Source organism: Spermophilus citellus, assembly GCF_964194105.1.
Source record: "Spermophilus citellus genome assembly, chromosome: 15".
In the NCBI taxonomy this organism is placed as follows: Eukaryota; Metazoa; Chordata; class Mammalia; order Rodentia; family Sciuridae; genus Spermophilus; species Spermophilus citellus.
The window spans coordinates 92,360,456-92,375,983 of record NC_138195.1 but is presented as its reverse complement, the minus strand read 5'-3'; the positions used below and the strand labels follow the sequence as shown (position 1 = coordinate 92,375,983).

Sequence of the window (15,528 nt, the reverse complement as noted above, 5' to 3'; positions counted from 1 at the left end):
AAGGTGTGCACCATTCCCAAAAGAGTCTGTACTAACAGCCTTCCAACGTGGACCCATCTACCCACGAGTTGTCTGCCCCCTTGTGGAACCTCCTGCATCCCCAGGAGAAGGCATCTGGGTGCTGAAAAGAGATAGCCTTGTTTTCATTGGATTCCAACAATACAGATCATTGTTCTCAAGAGAAGACCCAGCCCCAAATCCACCCTTGGTCTTTGGCTCCCTGGGATACAAGTTGATTCGAGATCTCTCGTTTCCCTGTGAACCGTGCATGCGTCCAGAGAGCAGATTTGCAGGGGTTGGTGGTCTTGGCAGCAGAGCTCTGTGTAGCCCTGGAAACTCCCAGCTATTTTCTCTCCTCTCTTTTTTCCTGGGTGTATGAAGTTTCAGTCCCTGATTTGCTAGCCCAGTGACCTAAGGAACCCAGGAAACTTCTCGATCTTGACCAGGCAAATGCACACACTTGCACACTCATACACACATGCACACACACTCACACTAGTTGGGAAGGAAGGCTCAAGTACTGCGGTGTGAGGGGTAAAGGGGTAGAATTTTAATTAAGATGCGGTTTCTCTGGCTCTGGGTTTAGCAGATCCGTGCCTCAGAGCAAGTGACTAGTGTCTCTATCTGTAACATTCGGGGGACACCCATGTTTTGGGGCTGCTATCAGGACGGACTGAGGGAGCATGGGGAAAGTCTAAGGCCTAGGTCTGGTGACAAGTGTTCATCAAATGCCCATCGTACTGATCTGCAATCCTTCATGCTGAACTCTGTGGACTGAACAGGATTCAACAGTAGCCCTTTAGATTTTACCAAGATGAGTCTGTGCAATATCTCCAGTGGGATCTGAGGTGGCACCTGTAATTAAGCTCACTGGTATTTTTGCAATAAAATTTATGAATATTCACACTAAATGGAATAAATTAATATTATAAATAGCCTCAGGTTAGCTCAGGTAAGGTTTTGCTGTCAGATTAATTTGCTACAAACACAGGGAGAAAAACCCTTGGATTTCAGTCCTGTGCGTTTTAGAATTGCAGATAAAGAGCTGTGGATCCAGAGTGAAGCATCCTGAAGAGAGGGCCAGAAACCATAGATCAGCTGAACCAGAACATGAATGTTCTTTGGAGCCCAGTTGCTCTGGCAGGTTCTGGGAGATGAAGTTAGAGAATGTGGAAGCTGCTCCAGCGAGCACTGAATCTCACACGCGGTTCCCCGTTACAGTACCTGAGACGCTCTGTCCAAGAGATGTCATTGTTGTCCCAGCAGCCACCAAGTCTGACCCCAGAACTCCTGTGGGGTGGCACTAGGAGGAAATGCCCTGCTCGGTGAGGGGCAGGCCATGCAGTGGGAGAGGCCAAGGGAGCGGTGTACAAGACAGAGCCATTGTCTTCTTGTTCCTGGACACTTGCATCTCTTACCCTCTCTGGGCCCTAGTTTGTTTTTTTACAATAATTAAATAGAAGAACTCTGTGTCCAGGCTGCTTCTCATGGACTTTGGAGAATCGAAACTTACTAAGGGGCTTTGCCACCAAGAGCGTCCCACGCTACTAAAGAGCCTCAGGTCTTTGTAAGGGGCTTGGTCCTAGTTGTGGTTTTCTGTCCCAAGGCAGGAGCCTCGTGCCCGGGTTCCAGTCTGGGCTCCTTTTCTTTCTCACTGGGTGTGTGTGGCCGTGGACCTGGTGCTTAGCCTCTCTGCCTCTCAACCTCCCAACCGTACTTGGAGCTGGCAGTTTTTTGCCCCCCTCAGAGTGGCCAGAGGATGCCTGAGGTGGTTCCTGCAAGCCCTGAGGGCTCCTCCTGTGACCTCGGGCTGAACAGGCCCTGGGCCCCTGGCAGCTGAAAAGAGGCTTTGTCTTTTCCCCATTGTGTGGCTTTGGTAGATTACTGTTCTTTCACTAAGTGACATGCCATGCTTCAGAGATGTAATGCTGACAGGCTTGAAAGGAGTGCGTTAGAAGTCACTTGATCACTCAGGAAGTGGCCTGGGGTGATCAGGAGCTCCCTTTGTGCTGTGCACTGCAGCAGCTAGAGCAATACCTGGTTTGTGGGAGCCAGTATTCCTGCTTGTTGGAAGAGTGACACACAAACTCCAGGCATTGCAGGCTAGGGGCTGGTGTCCACCCTGTACCCCCCCTCCTTCCCTCTGCCCCTCCCTTCCCTTCCTCCTCCTTTTCTTCCTTTCCCTCCTCCTTTTTCCGCAAGCATTCACTGAGTCTGTCTATCACAGCTGCTGGGCTGGGCACCTGAGATGGACTTCAACCCTAAGATTGCCTGCATCCCCAGCACTGTTAACCAGTCCCAGAGAAAGAACTTGGAGGACATTTTCTTACTCCCTCCTTACTGGTGGCAGGCTGGGGTACAGTGGAGGACCATGCATCCCTCCAAACAGGGGAGTACACAGGGTAGATCACATGCCCACTGCAAGGTGGAGGTCTTCCGATGCTTTATGAGTATGTTCTCTTACTTTAGAACCAAGGTCACTCTGTTTATATCCTCACCAGAGATTGGAGTGAAGTTCTTCACAGCATGAAGAGAATGGGGGAAAATCTTTACCACCAGCACTTCAGATAGAGCAGTAATCTCCAGGATATATAGAAAACTCAAAAACCTTAACACCAAAATAATAATAATAATAATAATAATAATAATAATAATATTATTAATCATCATCATCATCATCATCATCATCATCATCATCCAGTCAATAAATAGCCATAGAACCGAACAGATACTTCACAGAAGAAATATGATCAGTCAACAAATATATGAAAAAATGTTCAACACCTCTAGCAATTAGAGAAGTGCAAATTAAAACTACACTGAGATTTCATCTCACTCTAATCAGAATGGCAATTATCAAAAATACAGTAACAGTAAATGTTGGCGAGGATGTGGGGGAAAGTATACGTTGCTGGTGGGACTGCAAATTGGTGCAACCACTTTGGAAAGCCGTATGGAGATTCCTCGGAAAACCTGGAGAGGAACCACCATTTGACCCAGCTATCCCACTCCTCAGCATATACCCAAAGGACTTACAATCAGCGCACTACAGTGACATAGCCACATCAAAGTTAATAGCAGCTCAATTCACAATAGCTAAGCTATGGAGCCAACGCATGGTTGCTGTCAGTAGAAGCCGTCCATTGGCGCTAGCAGCCGAGTGGCAGAGCAAGAGGAGCCTCAGGGTTGGGGCTCAGGGTGGCTCATTTCAGACCCTGGCAAGCTGAGGACTGAGGCGGGTGGGCAGAGACTGTGGACCACTCCCAGGCTGCCTTGGCAACTTAGCAAGACCCGTCTCAAAATAAAATGTAAGAAGGAGGGCTGGGAAAGAGCTGGACATGGGTGGAAGTGTTGGACCCTGGGTGGTACAGAGCTCCAGAAGCCAGGGTGGTGGGCTCCAGGGGCTCTGGGCATGATGTTCCCTATGTAAGAGGCTTTGCTTTTATTTATTCATGTATTTATTTACTCATTCATTCCTTAATTTTTTTTCCAACAAACATTTACTAAGGGCTCCCCATGTGTCCCGCCCTATATCAGGAGCTGAGAGTCTTTGGCGAGGACAGTGTAACTGCTTCTGCTCCAACAGGGTTCTAGTGGCGGGGAAGTGGGCCTCGGCTGCAGATTCACACCACGGAGGCACGTTCTCTGAAGGAAAAAGAATGTCACTGTGAAAAAGCTTGTAAATAAGAACCTGCCCTGGTTCTGAATGTGGTGTCAGGAGAGACTCACATGGTCAAGCCATGGGAGCTGAGACCCAGAGGAGGACCAGGGAAACAGGTGGCACTAATGTAATGACATGTGCAGAGGCCCTGTAGTGGGTAAGCATGTGTACAGTCAAGGTGAGGGGAAGTTCACACATGGCGTGTGGCCAGGAGACAGGTGCCCAGTCATCCACAGGATTAGCAGGGGAGACACCAGGTCCTTCCTGAAACTATCGTAAGGATGGTGAAGAGTTGTGCTCTTCAGCATGAAGGGATGACAAAGAGCCATCGGCAGGAAGCAAGTTTTCCCACAGAGCTGGGGTTGAACTGTGCCCTGAATCACCCATCACTGGGAACTTCAGAGATCCAGAGCCTGAAGTGTCAGAAGATGGTTCTCAGCTTTGGAGAAGACAGGCATTTGCAGAAGGCCATGGGCCCTCGTCAACTTGCATCCACTGGGAACTCTGGGCCCCAGGGAGAGAGAGAGAGCACCTGTCTGCAGTCCCAACCAGCCCCCTCCAGTGTTCCCTGCCCACAGTGGGACTGGGGCTCTTGGCCCGAGGTTGCAGAGCACAGGGGGAGTAAGCGAGTGGAAGTTAATTCTGGGAAGCCCCCTCCCAGGTCAGTAACTGCTGGATTTGACACAGCTGCAGGAGAAGTGGGCACAGCAGCCTTCCTCAGAAGAGCCCATAAGAGCCGTCAGGAGGAGCAGAGCAGGAGCTCCCCAGCCGCTTCCCCTGCCCCTTCCGCCTCCCACGACTGCAGACCTCCCTGATGAGTTCCGTCCAAGCATCGGGGCTGGGACTCTTTTCTGCTGTCAAACTTGGGGCTCATGTTATATGCCAGCTGCTCTCCAATGCCTTGACACTCTTTTTTCCTCCCTGAAAAATTCTTCATGTCTTCTCTGGTATTTCCTGCGGCCTGTCTATGCCAAATCTGAGAAGGACGCTGGATGTATGACGGCTACGTGAGTGCTGGCAGGTCCGGCCAGCTCGCCAAGTGGTGACCCCGAGACATAACAGTAATAACAACAGTATTTGGAACGGGGCTGAAAGCTCGGTGCTCTGGGTATGCCTGGCCAGTTCCGCGTCCCAGCTTCATCTCAGCCCAGCTGGGTGACCTTGGCCTGTTGGTTGGCTGAAGCCTAGCTGTCTGGGCTGTCACAGCAGGGCTCATGAGAGCAGGTCTTTCTAACAGCCATGAGAGCTCAGCGAGGTGCTGCACACAGAGCACTGAGCCCAGCCACCGGCACAGTGGAGTCCCAGCAGTGGAGTCCCAGCACCATCAGCGCTTCTCTGCTGCTGAGAGCAGGAGGGTGAGGCCTGGGACAGGGCGCTGGGGAGTGGCAGGAGCAGTAAACCCTCCGAGCTCAGCCCAGCCCCTTCCACGTCTGTCCCCATGGGGTCGGGGGGCCAACCTTCTCTCTGGGACAGAAGAGCTGTATGGCTAGAGCTTCCCCCATCCCTGCCATCCCAGAAGAGGTTGCTCAGGAGCAAGGTGGAGGGGCCAAGAAGGAGAAGTGAGCTTACCTCGCCTGGGGGCTAAGAAGGGAACCTGGGCTCAGGATGGAGCTGGGCTGGGGATGCCCTGCCAATCACGCCCAGTTGCTGTGGACCTTGTCAGCCATGTTCCCTGGGGTGAGGTCGTAGGGTGCTCTGAGGGGCCAGAGGCACAGGGTGTGGGAGGGCCACGGGGCCGAGAGGCTCTAGAGCTCCATTGCCACTCGGATCAGAGCCCAGAGACTCACAGCAAGCACGACAGATTTGCAGAATAAATCTTTGCCTTTCAGCAGAGAGAATCAGCTGATCACAAGTGTAGATAGCAGAATACTTTTGTGTACATTAATCTTATTTTCATTGGGCCTTACAGGCTAATTCCTGAAATTTAATTGCTTGTGGTTAATTGATTTATCAATATTTATTGAACATTCGGTTTTAGCTCAACACCCATTCAGCCCTGGGATGGGCGAGACCAGAAACATTAGATGTGGTTTTTTTGATCTGCTAACAAAATCCACGGCAGAATCAATGCTGGCTGATTACAGCTTTTCTCCTTTCCTCCCTCCCTCCTGGAAATCACCAGATACTTATCTTTTATTCATTGACAGAGTTAACTCAGGAGAAAGTGGAAATATGTATTCATTACATGTTCTTTCTTGGGGGAAAGGAGAGAGTCTATGGGTGTTCCTGTTTTTTTAATAATGTATATTATTGATAATTATGTATCTGGCAAATAAAAATATTAAACTGGGGATGGTCTCTGTTTATTTTCCAGATCCACAGCCGGGTTTTCTCATCCCCTAAAGATCAATCTTCCCGGGAAAGAGGTGAAAGTCTTCTGAACGCAGGTAAAGAGCTGGGCTCCACTGGGACCCCATTGACCTCTTCTCTCTCTATTTTTATTAATAACGAAATGTACTTTGGAGCCTGGGTTCCTCCCAAACATGCGATGATAGCTCAGTGGCACCACAAGGTTTGAAATGGTTTACCTTTCCACCCTGGCTGTAGACCAGCGTCCACAGGGAAGCAGACGGTGGGTAAGGACTGTCAGTTCCTCGGGTCGTACCTGGGGCACTCCTGACAGGGGCGCGGGCTCAGGTGGGCCCAGGCGGGCTCCTCCTGGAGCCGGCAGTTCCAGGGGTGAGTGTGAGGTGAATGTGGCTTCTCCCAGCGCAGTGGACGTTTTTGCAGTTGGGGCATGGTGGCTGTGCGTTCATAAATCAGTTTTTTATGAAGCTTCAATTCATAGCTGTTAAACTGTAAAAACACTAGGCGAGATGGTTACGGTTCATAACTTTTATTAAGTTTGTTAACATAAATTATGTGAAAACAAGCTCCCTCCGTCCCCTTTTTATTAGAAGTCACATGGATTCAGGTCAAATGTTCTGATGGTACTGTGGACTACTGGATTAATAGAACGTTCAATTCGCTGCAAAAATCAATTCTAAAAGAATGTTTTACTGTGGCAAATTTTAGTTTTTAATCCTCATTTTGATTCTTGCATGTGGCAGATGGGTTGTTGTAGATGAAGAATACCTATGTATGTTTGGGTATATATATATGTACATATTGTATGTGTGTGTACATATACATTTGTATGCACACACACATTTACGTTTATATCTTTTCATTACCTGCCACCACCTGCCTATATCAAAGATGTTGGGAAACTGAATTTCTTTCCATAACTGGCATAGTCAACTGAAGACAAAAATATATGAAAGAAACTTTCCTATTTAATCCTCCCTGGAAGCCCCAAGCGTGGTTTGTAGCTTAGTCTTTTATGGTGGCAGGTGTTTAGTGTGGACCCTTTGAAATCCTACCCCCCACCATCTGTGGCAGGAGTGTGACTGCACTGGGCTGCTTTCCTGGCTTAGCAGAAGCAACCCTGGAAGCCTGTCTGGCTCTGCACCCTGCAGGGAGCCTGGGGACCAGGAGAGAGTGATGAGTTTTCCTAGAACAATCAAGGGGGCTGCAAGAGCAATCAGACCTGGTGACTGAGATGAGGCCACCTTGCTCCTCTTTATCTCGGACTGGGCCACATCAAATTGGCCTTGGGCACCTGCACAGTGGGTGCTGCTCCAGGGGAGATCAGCAGGTTAATCACTCAGGAGCCAAGTCCGTGCTGTTCCCAGGCTAGGGTTAGTGACCCAGAGTTCAGGAAGTGTGCCCAAGCAACCCTGGGTGGGGAGGGAGAAAAGTTTCCTGGCATTAAAACAAAACCCGCCAGTGTGGTCCAGTGGAAAGCTGTCCTGAACCCCGGGTGGTCCTGGGCAGGGCAAGGAGCCCTACTGCATGGCACCATGCTTTCCCTGGAGTGGACTTTCCACGGAGCCCTCTTGTGCCCAGGGCATCATCCTCTAGGGTTGTTTCTCCTATTAGCAGTTGCTCTGGCACTTGTTAAGAGACAAGACAGATTTTATTCGAGTTGTTACAGCAGGGGAGTGAGACTTGCATAGGGAGCTGCGCTCAACTCTGGGTACAGTCAAGGCGGCTGGCATGTGTAGCCACAGGGCAGGGGAGGATATTACTAAGTGGATGGACATGACTAAGAAGAACTTGCTAGCTAAGGTGGGGGGCTTAACCAGGCTGGGTGATGCTCCCTAAGCCGGATTGGCAGGAGTCTGGATAGAACTGGGCTCAGTGGAACTCTTCGCTGTTAACTGGACTCAGCAGTCCAAGGCAAGGCCCTGCAAAGAAGAGGGCACAGAGGAGCAGGACTGAAGCAGAGATGGAGGAGTCCTGCCTCACCTCTCCTAGAGCATGGGCCGGAGCAGCCTCCTGGGCCTCTGTGCCTGTGGTGGCCCAGCTTTCTCCCCAGAAAAGCAGGAGGACTTTGCATCAAGAACCTGGTCTGCCATCTCAGTCTGCTTCTGGCTGCACCAGGACACCACATCCTGGCACATGGCAAACAATGGGGTACATTTGGTGCAGTTCTGGAGCTGGGGACATCCACAGTGGAGGGGCCACACATGGTGAGAGCCTTCTTGTGCCTCATAATCTGGTAGAAGCCATCACGTGGTGCGACTGCACAAGGTGGGGAGAGAGAGGGAGAGGGGCCAAACTCAGAGTTTGTGTTAGGAACCCACTCCTGCCATGACTGTCCCACCCCTGTGGGAGCAGCACTGACCCTCTCACGAGGGTGGAGCTGGTGAACTGACACCATGAGGCTGCAGAGGCAGTCCACTTTCTGCACAGCCCTGGAGGGGCACAAACCAAGGCACTCCGCTCCCACGCTTGTAAAAAGGGCACAGGACGAGGTCTTGCTCAGCCTTCTTGGGACTTTGGGAAACCCAGGAGCAGAGTTTTAGGTCAAATCCTGGGTGTCAAGGACCTGAAACGCATTATCACAGACAAAAGGGAAGTTGTCAGGAAGCCAGTAAATGTCGAGGGAGGAAGATCCGCTGGATGCAGACGTGGGGGAACCGGGACCTCCAGGGCCTTAGCAGCAGGAGCGTGGACCTTCATCCAGAGCTGCTCCGTCTTGACATTGTCACCTCTGATCAGGAGACAAGGCCAATAGTGGGCGCATGGCTTCCGTGGACCCAGCATGTGGATGACTAACTGCAGGGCAGCTCCCCCACAGGGCACCAAGGGCCAAGCCCTTGTCCCCGAAGGAGTGAGTAGGCTTAGGGTGTCTCAAGGTCAGCGGGCGCTGCAGAGGTCATTCCTGCAGCAACGTTGCCATGCTGATGTTTGAAACCCTCTCCGTGTGGGCAAGCCCCAGGGTGGAAGGCGAGGTGTTTTAAGGAAGCCCCCGGGCTGCTCACACAGCTAGTGTCGTTAGGAAGCTATGAGTTGGTGGGGAGCCCAAGTAAATTAGTGGCATTATTTATTTATTTCCCATCTGTATTTACTGAGGAGGCCAAGAGGGACCATTAACTCTTTTAAGGTGTTGGAGTCCATGACCTGATCCAGGCAGGGGAGGACAGGGGTCCAGCCAGGACAGGGACTGTGGTGGACAGTCAGAGCCCCAGGAAGTGACCTAATTACCTACCAGCTGTTGGGATAAGGGACAAGTTAAAGATGTTCAATGATGGGGCAGGGAATGCAGGATGTAGGGGTGATGGGGTAAAGGGGGGTGCTGGTGGGTGGTCTGGAATGTGTGGGGTTTAACTACTTCCTGTGAGGCCCCTGCTCCAGTTTCCAGGAAGTGGCTGGGTCTGGTGGGAGGCTGGGAGACAGGGCAGGTTCGGAGGTCTGGATATGATGGTCGTGTACAGCTGGGTGGTTTGAGGAACCACAAGGTCAGCTGAGATGACCACAGGAGAGGAAGAGGGTGAGGCTCAAACCCTGAAGGGGCCCACACGTGTGGCGTGGGAGGAAGAGTGTTATCCTGGGAACCACTGATCTGGCCCAGCCTTGGTTGTCACATCGAGGTATCTTCAGTGCCACTGTGGACTTCTCCTTTGGTCAGGTTTTCTTTAGGACTGTTCTTCCACTTCCTCGTTCCTCAGTTCTCCCGGACACAGAGAGGGCTCAGGATTCTTGGTCTCCATGGGGCAGTAGGCTCTGTTGGAGGGGCTGCAGCAGTGGGGTCTGGGGTCCAAATAGCATGCGCCGTGCTCAGGCAGGAGTCTGCAGAAAATGCCGTCTCCAGGTTTGGGTTTTACTTCCTCCATTTGTACCATGCGACCATTTGCTGCCTTAGACCTTGGAATTTCCAGACTGGGCAGGGTGGGGAGCTGATTTCTTATGGTTGAACAGCCCTCTTGGCGAGGCCTTTGAAATCTGTTGGCTTGTGTAAAATTTCAGTTTACTATGATTAATAGGATCTGAATGCTGAGGAACACTAAGGGAGAAAAAAATCTAGGAAAGATGACTATTTCGACCCAAACTCACATCTGTTTTTAAAATCAGAGGAAGGTAGAAAGTCCCTTTCAAATTCCGATTCTACACTTTATAAAAAGATTCTGTTTGCCGTTCCCACACTGCTGTGCTACCTGTCTGCAGAGGAGATTGCTGGATGCTGGACTCGGGGTGATTTGTGAGTCAGGTGCCTCACTGGGGCCATGTCCAGGGAAACAGGTTAGCAGAAATGCAGGTCATGGGGATTGATGAAGGGCTCTCGGAATTTTTAATTACTGACTTGCTTGGCCCAGGAGGGAAGTGGGACAGCATGAAATTTTCTTCCTCCTGATCAGTTAAGCCTGACCTTTACAGATGGCAGTTTTTAAAGGGTGGGCCTTTGATGGATGGGAGGGATAATGTAGTTACATTTCATTTAAAACCTGAGGATAACTGTTCCCTTATTCCAGCTTTCACAAGAGCAGGCTTCGCTGTCCCCTAGCAATCGTTTCGTTTGGTTGGCGTTGAATCAGTTATTTTTTTCCAATAGAACACATGCCCCTGGTCCTGCTTTGAGGAGCGTTGCCCTGTTTTCCCGAAGCAGAGCACCTGGCCTGACGGTGAGCAGAGCCGCACCCCTCTTCCAGGAGTGGCTTGGGAATGCGGTTTCTCTCTAGAGGAGAAGAGGAGGGACACGCGTCCGCTGGCCCTCCCTACAGCCTGGCTTTTATGAAGGCTCAGGTGCTGGAGCTGAAGCACGTGGATTTATCGTTTTTTCATACCGAGGCTGTTTGATGGCTCTTCATTCCTCCTGCCCCTTCCCTAGACTCCTTGCTGCCCAGGGGAGAATGCATCTTCTGAGCAATTTAGGACAGTGTCTTTAATCAGTGCAGCTTCTCTGGTCCGTGGTCACAGCCATCCTCAGAGGATGAAGCAGCAGCTCCCGGGCACAGCACGCCTCAGGCCTGTGCTTCTAGACTTCTCTCCGATCTCGCTGCCTCCCCTCCGTGGGCTCTCTCCTTGTCCAGAGGCTCCTCTGCCTGCCCGCCCCCTGTGGATTGTCGTTGTGAAAGCCACCCTTTGCCAGAAGCTTCCTCTGATTGGCTCCCTGCCCTGCCTCTGCCCTGCCATCAGAGTCCTCCTGGTGCTGCTGGGCCACGGCCCTACCCCTCCTCCTTCTCTCCATGGCCGGTGGCTCTGAGGACGGGACCCGGTTGCCCTCCTCACTACATCCCCAAGTTCAGGTGACAGTGTGAGAAGTGGCTTCCTGGCTAGGGTGGCATGGTTTGAACCAAGCAGCTTCTTGGCGCCATTTCTGTGTCAGGGGTCTTCCTGACCCCAGGGCCAGCCCACAGGGCAGGAGGGAGCCCGATGGTGTGGCAGAGGCCCAGAGCCAGGCAGGGATGGCCTCCGTGCTGGGGTTTCCCCAGGAATCTATCCCGTGCTTCAGGCTCCTGACCCATGACTCGGCCTCTTTTGTCCAGGGGGACAAAGGTTCCCGTTAGTGGCCACTGTGGGTCTGCTGGGTGCTTCCTCTGCCCATGTTTACCCTGCTCTGGAAAGTGGAGGAGGAGAGGCTGGCACCACTGCTCTGATCACAGAAGAATAAAGCACACTCCGTCCTTCCTGTGGAGACGTGAAGAGGCTCACGTGGGCATATTGTGCCTAGGAGGAGGACATACAGGGAAAGAGCAGACCAGGCCACCCCGCGATGAGCAAGTCCCCCCACTCCCTCAGGAGGAGCCCTTGTGCCCACGTCTCCTCCTGAATGCTGCTGAGCCCCCGTGGGCCTCCCCCCTGGGTTTGCCCTCACCTGTGTGTGTAGCCATGAGGAGCTCTTCTTCCCTGAGATTGGCCTCCGGCTTCCTCTTTGCCCATCACCCAGCACATAACCAACTTAACAGACAGTTGGTGGAATCGTGTGCTGAGCACAGAGCCCAGCTGCAGGTTCCCAGTCTGTGTGGCTTCGTGTCCCACAGAAGTGCATCCGGTGGACTCCATCGCTTCCTCAGAGGCGTGTGAGCGCAGTTCCTGCCTCGTGTGCACTTGAGGAGCTGGTCACAGGACCTGATCCAGGTGTGGGAAAGTTGGACACTGAGATGGATGTGGGGTGGACGGGCCTCCTCAGGCCAGGCCACAGTCTACTTAAAGCCCTTCCATGCCGTCCAGTTGCCCTGGGAATAAGAGGTCCAAAAGGCCCTGAGACCCAGGCTCTGTGCGTGGATCGCCCCCTGCTCCTCTGCTCCAGTGCCCCCTGAACACCTGTGCAGCCCGCCCGAGCTCTGTGGCCTGCTCCTTCTCCTCAGTGAATCTGGTCCACCTGCTGAGCCTCAGCCAGGTGTCCTGAGAATGGAAGGCGCGTCCCCAGATGTTACTGGCCCTGCCGTGCAGCCTGCTGCCTGTTCAAGGGCAATACCGTTAAGCAGGCATGGAGAAAAGCCACTTGGTCACAAGTTGGTACGTCTTTAGTGATATTTGCCCGGCTGGCTGAGGAAAGGGCTTTTACAAAATACCCAATGGAGTTTTACTCAGCCATCAAGAAGAAGGAAATGATGGCATGTGCTGGTAAATGGGTGGAACTGGAGACCATCATGCTAAGTGAAATAAGCCAGACCCAGAAAGTCAAGGGTGGAATGTTTCTCTCATATGCAGAAGCTGGAGAGAAGTAAGGCGAAAAAGTGTGGGTGGCAGGGAGAGTTGCACGAAAACAGAAGGGAGGTCAGCGCAGTAGAGGAGGAGGCTGAAGGGGAGGGAGGAGGGAGGGAAAAGCAGGAGCTGCAGATGAAGTGGTCCAAGGCGCGCCGTGTACACATGTGAGAGCCCCATGGTGAGTTCCATCTTTATGCAACTCTACAAAGCACCAATCAAAAAAAAAAGAGAAGGGAGAAACAGAGGGAGGGGACAGACAGAGGGAGGAGGGCAGGAGGGAGCAGGGGCTGAAATGGGAGAAATTATGTTGCATGCTTATATGATCATGTCCACATGAGCCGCCGTTATGGGCCCCTGTCGCGCACTAGCAAGCGCATCCAAAAAGATGATGTGCATGAATCAGAGCCACAGAGGTGGCACACGGAACGAGACACACTGGGGGAGCCCACTGTGCTGTCACGTGGTGCCATGTTAATGTCCAGGGTCCCAGAGCAGAAGGGATACTTCTCTGGCAGCCAGACTGTGACAGCTGAGAGGACACGGACACCAAGTGAAGCAACAGCCACGTGAAGCCAAACGTTACCCTCCCTGGGCACACCTGGGCTGCTCACTGCTTGCTTTACCTCTTGGTACCAACCAGCACCTTGGCCACAAGGCCTTTCTTGAAGAATTTGGTTCTGAACAAATCGCCCCCCACCCACATCCCCTCTTGTTGGTCAGGACTGGCGCTCTCTGTCCCCCTCTCTGTCCCCCTCTCTGATGGCTTGCCTGGGCCAGCTCTTGGTGACAGGCAGTAGGTAGGGAGGCCTGTGCCTAGCGGGGGGCTTGTGAGGACTGTGAGAGCTGATAATTGCCATAAGCAGAAAATTAGGGCCAATGCCCCTCTGCAGCTTCCCAGGGGGTGAGAGGACGTCACATGTCTCATGCAAACTGTTGCGTTGGAGTAGGAGACGGGTACACTCTGGCCTCTTCACAAGTGCCACTGTTTCTTGAAGAGCCTAGGCTTCATGTCACCTGTCGATCTCAGGCACAGGGGAGACCTTGTGATTATAAAACCTCCCAGATCTTTCTCCCCGGGCCGGCTTCCGACAAGGCCATGTTTGGCCTCTGTGCTGAGCGGAACTCCTGAATCATATTTTCAGATTCAGCTGTGAAGTTTCTATTTTCCACCAACTACCTTGACCATTCGGGGTCAGCACGGATCACAGGGCCCTGAGTCTCCCTAAAGCAGTTCATGTTATTTTTAAATGAAAGTCTTTCTTCAACCACACTCTTACGAGAAGCCAATTTATAAAACACACAGACTCGGAGGAGCTCTGGCACAAGGCAGTTGAATGTGCCCCTGGGCAGGGGGTGCCACCCAGCCCCCCCCCCCCCCCACACACACACATGGTTTGAAATCTGTCCTCACAGAACTGGAAGGGGGCCGGGCATGGCTGGAGTAAAAGCCCACCACTTTGTCTCTGAACATTGAGATTTCTTGTGGTTAACCTGGGGCCCGTGGAATGAATAGGTTATTATCAGGACCATCCATTTTAATCCAGAGATATCCTCCTTCCTTATTGATGTGCACTGGATTTCCTAAATCCCAGGTCCACTTTATTTTATGGCCGAGTGTGATGGTCTTAGTGCCTCGAGCCAGAGTTGATGTGCTGCTCTTGCTGGGTCCTCAGGGTGGAGGGCCGCCCCCACCCCAGGAATATCGGAAGAGGAAGAAATGTGCTTTGGGTTTTAACTGCAAGATGGGACAGACTCAGTAATATCCTATAATAAGACTGCCTTTTAAAATCCTTCCTTTTCCGGTATTAAATGGCTTTGCTATAATGACCCGAACACTGCCCTTTCTTCTGGATCCTTCCCACGGGCGCTGGCTGGGGTCCAGCTCCCCACTCAGCTCCCACGTGGCTCCCTGATGGCTGCTCTGTTCTTTTTATGGGATTTAGGAGAGGATCTATGAGGGTGGTTAGAGATGGAGACCGGCGCCTGGGGCTTTGAGGACCCACAGCCCTGGGCTCCAATCTCCCTTCCGGAAGCCGCCCCCTGGGCTGAGGTCTGGGACTGTGGACTGTGGACTGTGAGCTGGGTGGCATTTGTGTCAAAGGATGACACTCTTGTCTTGAGAAGGCCCAGGAGTCTGTGCCTGGTGAAACCTCAGTTCTTCTACTGCTGATTCTGTGACCTTGGGCAACAGTTGACCATTTTTGAGATCAGGGATCAGTGACTAAACCTGATCTTTGATTTTTAAATTAGCTTTGCATGTTAATCCCAACACACCCCCCCCCCCCCCCCCCGTAAAAAGGACAGCTGTCGGCAGGTGCTCTATCTTACTATTTTCTGAAGCACACAGTTTGTGCTGTCTGTTGGGGGAGGTAGGAGGGTGTGGGTTGAGGTGGGGCACACAGTGAAAGGCCACCCTGGGGACCTGGGGACCACCTGGGGCTCCCTCCAGGCCTGCCACGCAGCTTTCCCCTCGCAGTGATGCTGTCCCTGCTCTCAGGTCTGTCCTCAGGCCTTGTGGGTCCTTCATGCCCCTCCTTCCTGGGCCTTCCCCAGCCTCCTTCCTCACTCTCCCAGCAGCCTCACCTCGGCGGGGCTCCTGTCCTCTGCCAGCTCCCCACACAGCCTCCTGCCCCACATCCTCCTTGGCCAGGACCTGCAGTGGGGACCTCGGCACCCTGGTCAGGTGCGTCCCGGCCTGTGCACCATGCCCCCAGGTGTTGGGCGACCTGGCTGCTCTGTGCGCCTCCCCACCTTGATCTCTGCAGGCCCTCTCTGGGGAACCGTGGGCCCAGCACCCCACCCAGCTCCTCTTCTCCACTGCTCACACCCGTTGCCAAAGCTCCTGCCTCATGGGCTCCGGGCAGTGGGTGGAGGGACAGTGGGAAATGCCA

At 52.6% G+C, this 15,528-nt stretch overlaps 1 protein-coding gene across 1 annotated transcript in view; it reads left to right on the top strand.

The window, feature by feature from the left end:
• LOC308634241 ((E2-independent) E3 ubiquitin-conjugating enzyme FATS) overlaps positions 1 to 15,528 on the top strand; it is a gene marked incomplete at its 5' end in the record, with an annotated part of 217,664 nt that overhangs the window by 15,022 nt on the left and 187,114 nt on the right. The window contains one exon of the mRNA XM_081267968.1: positions 5,976 to 6,048. Within this exon, the coding sequence (XP_081124094.1) occupies positions 5,976 to 6,048 (73 nt within the window). The remainder of the gene's footprint in view (positions 1 to 5,975; positions 6,049 to 15,528) is intronic.